Source organism: Herpailurus yagouaroundi, unplaced genomic scaffold (genome assembly GCF_014898765.1).
Source record: "Herpailurus yagouaroundi ecotype Mexico unplaced genomic scaffold, PumYag 557, whole genome shotgun sequence".
NCBI classification, from domain to species: Eukaryota; Metazoa; Chordata; class Mammalia; order Carnivora; family Felidae; genus Herpailurus; species Herpailurus yagouaroundi.
The window spans coordinates 478,177-485,984 of NW_024412774.1; the positions used below are offsets into that span (position 1 = coordinate 478,177).

At 54.4% G+C, this 7,808-nt stretch overlaps 1 protein-coding gene across 2 annotated transcripts in view; it reads right to left on the reverse strand.

The window, feature by feature from the left end:
• ZNF135 (zinc finger protein 135) overlaps positions 1–5,685 on the reverse strand; it is a 10,370-nt gene extending 4,685 nt beyond the window's left edge. Inside the window, exons 1-3 of one of the 2 annotated variants that reach the window (XM_040465263.1) lie at positions 5,448–5,685; positions 3,936–4,020; positions 1,164–1,290 (exon numbers count right to left, since the gene is read on the reverse strand). In XM_040465263.1, coding sequence (XP_040321197.1) covers positions 1,164–1,290; positions 3,936–3,968 — 160 coding nt within the window. In that variant the 5' untranslated portion in view covers positions 3,969–4,020; positions 5,448–5,685. Of the gene's footprint in view, positions 1–1,163; positions 1,291–3,935; positions 5,243–5,447 lie in introns of those variants that run through there. The other variant, XM_040465264.1, reaches the window with a different exon arrangement.
• Between the last annotated feature and the right edge of the window lie 2,123 nt (positions 5,686–7,808).

The window sequence follows — 7,808 nt, forward strand, 5'->3', positions numbered from 1 at the left end:
GGACCGTGAGATCGTGACCTGGTTGAAGTCGGACGCTTAACCGACTGTGCCACCCAGGCTCCCCACATTTCCTAAAAGACTGAGTAGTGGGGCGCCTGGGTGGTTCAGTCAGTTAAGCGTCCGACTTTGGCTCAGGTCATGATCTAGTAGTCCGTGAGTTCAGGCCCTGTGTCGGGCTCTGTGAGGACTGCTCAGAGCCTGGAGCGTGCTTTGGAGTCTGTGTCTCCCTCTCTCTCTGCCCCCTTCCCCACTCACACTCTGTCTGTTTCTCTCTCAAAAATAAACAAAAAAATTTTCAAACAACAACTGAACAGTCAATTTGCTCTGAAGAATGTGAGAGCACACATGGAGAGTGCCCGGGGTGTGACTGGGGCCCTCCCAGCCCTGCAAGGCTCTCCCCTCACTGCGCACACGCCTCTGGAAACCCCGTCGTCTACCGCTCATGGTTCCTCCTGCTCCAGCAGGGAGACAACATCCGGCTTCGGGAGCCAGCATCTTGCCCAAGGGGAGACGCGCAGAGTACACATTTGTGTTCCCCGCCCCTTCCCGCCCCTCCATCTGCTCCACCTTCAGTCTTCCTAGACTCAATCGGATGCAGGTCCCAGAGGCCACAGTCGTAGCCCCCTTAGGACCCCCACCCCTGGCTGTGGGAGGATGTGTGACCCAGCCCAGGCCAATCAGGCTCTGCTGCTTCTCCTGCCCGCCCTGGCAACAGTGACCAGTGTGGAGGGGACCTGGCCACCACACCAAGACAACCCAGGGGCCTTCCATGGGTGCCCAGGACACAGGCCCAGTCTTTTCCGCTGGTCTCAGACATGGAAGAGGCACCTGGGCAGCTCTCTTCTTACCATCAGAGGCCCACCTGCAAATGGAGGCAGAGTGAGGTAGAGGGAGGAGGTGGGGAGGGAGGGGGCTCCTGACAGCACCACAGGAAGACTCAGGTAGGTCTACCCTGGCACCCACTCTTCCCCTCTTACCTCATGATTTTCTGCTTCTAGCATTTTCAGTGGGATCTGCAACATGCAACCAAACATTGGGTCTCTAAAGCCCAAAACTCATTCTAGGTGTTTGCTTTTATGGCCTAGACCTATCCCAACTTTTGACCCAGAAGAACTAGAATCTGTGCTGGGGGCAGACCAGCGGGGGCTCGAGTGTAGCCTTACCCACGGAGACCAGGAGCCTGAAGGTCTCCAGCATCACATCACGGTACAGGGTCCTCTGGGCGGGCTCCAGCTGCCCCCACTCCTCCTGGGTGAAGTCCACAACCACGTCCTCAAAGGTCACTTGCTCCTGAAACATCACACGCAAATGTCCTCACCCAGGCCAAGCCCGGTGATAGCTGCTAACGTGAGCAGCTGGTGAACAGGGAAATGAGCCAGGCTGATTTTTCTCAGGTCTGAGGATTTGGGCCAGGTTTTCCCGTGGGACTGGGGGGTTCTGCTGGAGGTAAGGGGGTCTAAGGAGAGAAGAGGACATAACCCAGTCATGCAGACACAGGATCCCCGAGATGCCATAATGGTGGTGACTGAGGGAGGGGTATGAAGGAGCCCTGGGGGGGGGGGGGCTGAAAGCCTCCCACGCATCAACCAGAATGTCCACTAGTGTCCATACCTGTAGTCACCAAGCTGCACACTCCTGTAAATCTACACTGTGCATTAACCATAGCTGAATACAAAGTGGGGCTGGGGAGACAGAAAACGGCCAATGCGGTGATGGGAACAAGCAAATGAACCGGATGTGGGGTCTCCAGTGACAGGACCCTTGGAGACTGTTTCCTACTCTTTAATTTTGGACCTTTGAACACTGGGGTAAAAACACGATCCTCAAGGAGAAAGGCTGATGGGTTCTGGGGGTGTGGGGCGGTTCTGGGGGCATTTCCCATCATGATCACACCTGCACGGGTTTTCTGAAATTCCCACACAAGGCCAGTTTCTTCCACGACTGGATGGAGAATTGATGATTTTCTTGAAGGGACGTGAGGGTCAGGGGCAGACATCCTCCACAAAGGTAGCTTTCATCTCACCAAATCACGTGCTATGGATGGCCGGGGAGCAGAGGAAAAGCCCAGGGTCTTTGCGTGTCACTGCCCCATGTGAGGGGGGTGAGGGACACAGGGTGACCAAATACTGGATCCTGGCCCACCTGGCAGCATCTGTCTCTGCTAAAGCTTCTCTTCCCAAAGGAAGGGAGCTGTGAGGCATGAACTAGGCATCTGGGGTGGGGGGTGGCACTGTCAAAACCTGGCCCTGCACCCAGACGATAGGGCTTCAAACTCCAACCCCAGGTACATCCTTTAATGTTTACTTATTTTTGAGACAGAGCGTGAGAGACAGAGTGTGAGTGGGGGAGGGGCAGAGAGAGAGGGAGACACAGAATCCGAAGCAGGCTCCAGGCTCCGAGCTGTTAGCACAGAGCCTGACACAGGGCTTGAAACCACGAACCCGCGAGATCATGACCTGAGGCAAAGTTGGACACTCAATCGACTGAGCTACCCAGGCGCCCCTCAGGTATATCTTTTAAAGTGCTCAGTGCCTTCCTCCCCTCATCCGTAAGTTGTTGAGGACTTCCTGAGAGGGCTGTTGGAAGGAGTGAAGGAATTGACGTGATGCATTTACCCCAGGCCTGGCACACAGTGTATGAGCCACCATTCAGATAGGCATGCTGGAAGAGTTGGAAGTTTTAACTTTCTTTTGCCAATTTCCCTATTTCCCCCACATTTTCCAGACTCAGTAGGTCTCAGTGGTTATCTGCAGAGACTTACTGAATACAGGGTCACTGTTCTGGGCACCACAGATGCCATGGAAACGAGACACGCGCCTGGCCTCGTGGTGCCTGTGTGCTAGCTGCAGGGTCAGGGAGCTGGCCAAAACTCAAATCCCAGGAGGGGTCAGTGCCCCAGTGAAAATGGGAGGTGCGCTTCTGGGGCAGCCGTGCAGACGTCTGCAAGGGCCACGAAGGCAGCAAGACATGTGCTGAGCACTGGAGGCCCCACTGGGGGCAGGGGGTCTGAGGCTGGGCTCAGCCACTCCCAGCAGCGGGGCCTCAGGGTTGTGACTTGTGTCCATGCCTGTTTCCTCACTGCCACCTCATGGGGCTGATGTGGGGGTAGAATAGGGTGAAATGTGTCCAGCGCTGACCACAGGGTTTGGCACCTTTACTGTTCCACCTGTTCACTGAGTGCCTACTGTGCGCCGGGCCTTTGCGTGTGACAAAAATGGTCAGAACTGCTTCCCAAGGCCCTAGGCCCCATACAGGTGGCCTCGGAGACTCTGTTCGCCGTCTTCCCATTACCTATGTGTGCCTGCCCTTCATGGAAATGCTTGGCGTGGTTCCACCTCTAGGCCTTTGCTCACGCTGTTCCCCTGCCTGGAACATGATTCCTGTGGGCCTTGACCTCACTGCCCCTTCCCCTGCAGGTCTCTGTTTGGGGGCCACTTCATAGGGAGGCCTTCTGGGCTATGCTGGTTAATGCCTGGTGCCCAGCCCATCTTCTTCTGGACCTCATTTCTCTGCACGTCACTTGGCACATTTATGTTCCTCACAGGGACTGTGACCCCATGGGGATGGTGAAGATTTGCTCCTCTTGTCTGTTCTTGCACCTGCAATTTCTAGAACAGGGCCTGGGAGGCACCTAGTCCATGGCAGGTGCTAAATAACTGTCGCCTAAGGGACTGGATGGAGATAGTGAGTTGAGAAAGTGCCAGACACATCAGTGGGATGGATGCTGTCTGCCAGAGTAGAACGGGGCAGTTGAGGGACTCAGGGAGATCCCTCTGAGGCGGTGAGGTGTGAGAACCTCAAGAGAATGACTCTGGACAAAGCACATTCCTGGCAGGGGGCAGAGTAAGGGCGAAGGCCCTGAGAGCAGAATGAGTCTGGCGGGACCTGAGGCTAGGGCCTGGGAAGCCTGAGTGTGAGGGTGGTGGTGTACTCACCGGGGCCCCGGCAGCGAGGAGCCCAGCAGTCATTCCCTCCTCCTCTGGCCTCTTCCAGGAACAGCCAGCTCCTCTGCAGGTGGTTCTGGGGGGAGAAGGGAGGCAAGAGATGGGGCAAGTGCCTGTGGTGGCCAGAAACCCCACACCCTGGCATCTGTGTGTGGGAAGGAGGGGCTGTGGCTGTGGGAGCCTGGAGCCCTGCACCCGGGCCAAACCCAACAGTAGTGAAACCTCAGCTCGTCATTTTCCCGGCACCTACTGTGTGCTATTCCAGGGCTATTCCAGATGTTGTTGACAGATGACCTCGAATTTTCCTACTCCACTTCACAAATAGGAAAAGTGAGGGCCACGGTGGGCAAGGAGCATACCCCCAGTTGCCCAATAGGGTGATGACTATTCCTGTTACCATGACAGAAAGCTAGACAGTTATGGGGTCTTTGGGTATTGTGTGCCTCAGTTTTCCTCTCCCATAAAATGGGAGTGGTGACCTAACAGAGGTTATAGGAATTAATGTGTGGAAAGGGCTGAACATGGAGCCTGGCAGGCAGCAGGATGCACAAGTGAACACAAGAAGTATACACCACTGGTGCTGGAAAGAAAGCCTCTTGCTTCAGTGAGCATCTACTTTGCTCGACATGCAGGCCCTGTTGATGGTGGTTCATAAACTCCTCTCTGGCTCAGTGCCCCAAATGAAACTCAGGCCAAAGGCAGTATGCATTTCCCTGGTCTCTCTGAACTTTTCCTTCATGACTCTGATTCCGTCTCATCCCACTTGTGCCCTGTGGTCTTCACAGCAGTTTCCAAGATGGCAGTTATCTTGTTCAGTGATGTGTTGATGGGGTTCTCATCATCTCCCTGACTCCCCTGGAGACTCTGGGGGCCGAGACAATGTTGCGGGCTCTTGGATATAGGCTAGGACCTCGCCCTTAGAGCATCTAAACATGTGCTCGCTGAATTAATGAAGGAGACTGGATGGTCCCTACCTTGAAGTCAGTGCTCAATAAGACTTTAATATAAGGAGTCTGTTTTCTGGGTCCCAGGCGGCTGGGATTAAAGTCTTATGCTTTTGGTCTCCCTCATCATCATCATCCTGAGAAGCCCCTCAGCAAGGTGAAGCTCCAGAGGTGACAGTGGGGCCTCGGCCTTCCCCACCCTCCGAACCCCGAACATCCCACCCAAGCAAGGGAGGGATGCAGGCCAGGTTGGCTCCAGTCTCTGAAGGGTCGGGCCCGCTAGGATCTCTGATTGTTACCCCGAAGCCGGAGGGTCCCACCTCTTTTGCCAAAGCCAGGTCCCCACCCTGGCCCCAACTCCTCCTCTCGGACCCGGAGACACCCCCACCCCCACCCCCACACCGGGCCCCGCCCACTCGGTCCCGCCCCCACCGCCCCCGAAGCGACCCGCCCCGGGCCCAAAGCAGGAAAAGGGACTCTACGCAGACGCACGCGGTAAGACCCCTGGATGCCCTCCCGTCTCGGCCTCCTCCGTTCCAGCGACCCCAGTCCCACTTACCAGCCGGACCGCGAGACAAAGGCCGCAGCCGCCACCAGCAGGGTCTGCGCCTGCGCAGGCGGACGCCCAACTACATCTCCCAGAGGATGGCGCGCGCACTTCCGGTCGTTTCCTTGCTCGGCCGGCCTCCTCCCTGGGCCCTGGCTGCTGAGCTCGGAGTCCGAGTTCGGCCGCGCGGACCCCGCCGGCCTTAGTCTCGCCTCCCTGACCCAAAGCTCTCCTACGCCGTATTCCCTTGTCTGATGGCCGGACAAATACCACGGCCGCCGTTGGCCGGGACTGCGCCTGCGCAGGCGGGCGCTGAACTACAACTCCCAGAGGGCCACGGGCAGGTTCCGTGCGCTTCTGCCCCACCCGTCGTCGCGCGGGACCGGACCCGAGTTCTAGTTTCGACGCCCGTACTTATGGCGCCCTCACGAGTGTCCACTCCGTGCGGGCTGTGTCGTGAGCCCCGCGAACGTCGCTCCCGCACTCTTAACAGCGGGGACTGGCCCGGGACTAGTTTAGACAGAGTGGTCAGGGGGGTCGGGGATGCTGAGCAAAGGCTGCGGGAAGAGCCTGGGGAGCAGTCTCCGGACCGGGGGCACAGCCGCGCTAAGGCCGCGGCGGAGAGGCCAGTGAGGAGGCATTGTGAGCGTCCAGGTGAGTCCCCTCGGAGTAGCGACACACTGCTTTCATATTGGAAATTGTGCCGTAAACTTTATTGTTGTAAAACCAACCGGTGTTTCCAAAAACCAAACAAAATGCAAGACAACAATGATACACACACACAAAACGGAAACATTCACTAAGATGCCAAACACAGGAGCCGTTTACATTTTGCCACACCGACTCAGCTTTGCAGTACTTAGTACAGGGTTCTAGGAAACATCACGTGGTGGACATGTTTTTAAATTGCTTCACGTCATTGTCAAATGTGTGCATTTGAACAGCAGCATAATATTCAAAGCCCATGTGCCCTCGCTGACCGAATTTGTCATTTGCTGAACGTTGACCAAGGCCTGCCAGGCGCTGAGCCCCGGGTACAGCAGCGCACAGTGGACTAGGTGCCAGTGGACAAGATGTGCACACTCGCCATTCCCCACTCAAGCCAGACTTACTTTCACTGATGAACATTGACCGTCCCTGGAGCAGTGAGTGGAAAGAATCTAACCAAGGCTGAGCCATGTGCACTTGCCCTTTTAAGAAAGACTGATTTATTCAAGTCAGGGTTTGCATGCTGAATTTGAAGCGAAGAACAGTTTTAAGGGCATTTTTTTCTTTGAAAGAACTCTGACTCTGAAAACAGCAGAGAAGACAGTAAGAATTCTCATGTTAGGGAAGAACCTAGCTGGGTACATTTTTTACACACAAAGACACTTGAAAAGATTAGGTTGATTCTCAACATGAATGAAAGACCTTAAATTTCATAAGCCCTAAAACTGGTTGTTACAAAAAAAAATATAATGGATGGCTCAAAATCAGAATGCACTGATGTAAACAAGGCAAAGACAAGCTTATTGGCTTTTCTTTAAAGTGTCTTGTACATTCAAAGACTATAAAAGGCCCACATTTGTGATTGTCATACTGAAAGCCCACCTGCTCTTCTCTCTACTACAGTTTGAAGGCTTTAAAATATACATTAGATGTCAATTATCAGTTCCCTCACCTGCAAACCCAAATTCAAAGAGATAGTTTTTTTTTTCTTTTTTCTTCCACAAAATATGTACTCTACTCATCCCCCCCCCCTTCCTTTTACTGGCTCAAAAGGTATGTATGTGTACACACTCCCATTATGAAATCTTTTTCTCAAAAAGGTCTGGGCAGAGTCCTGGTGATGAGCTGTTGATGCTGCCACACAGACTTGCCTGCTCACGGGGACATACCCCAGCCCTAATACCGAGCCGCGTTGCTCTACATACCTCCCTTGGGACTTGACCCTGTTACCTTCCTCTAGCCTTCTAATCCTTGTTTTTTTCCAACCAACTTTCACAAACTCAAATGCCTGCAGGGGCTGGGCTCTGTTTGAAGGGATGGATGCTGATGGTCTCAGCCAAGTGGTGCCACGTGGACAGGTAAGCCGAGTGTCGCAGGTCTGAACTTCTCAAAAGAAGCCAAAAGTTTGGATCTCTGTGTGAAATCTCTTGATTCACAGGGTATTCAAAGAGTTTTAAAACACTGTCCATTAAACAGGATGATCTGAAGGCTAGCTCTGTGATGCTCTCACCACTCCAGACCGTGTTGGTAACCAGTGGCTGGGTACCGCTCAGGCCAGTCTCGACTTCCTCTAACCTCAGGGTCGCCTTCACCTGGCTGTGACAGGACCCTACCAGAAGCAGGTGCATTAGAAATCAGTGTGGCTTTCAAGGAATTCTATAATCA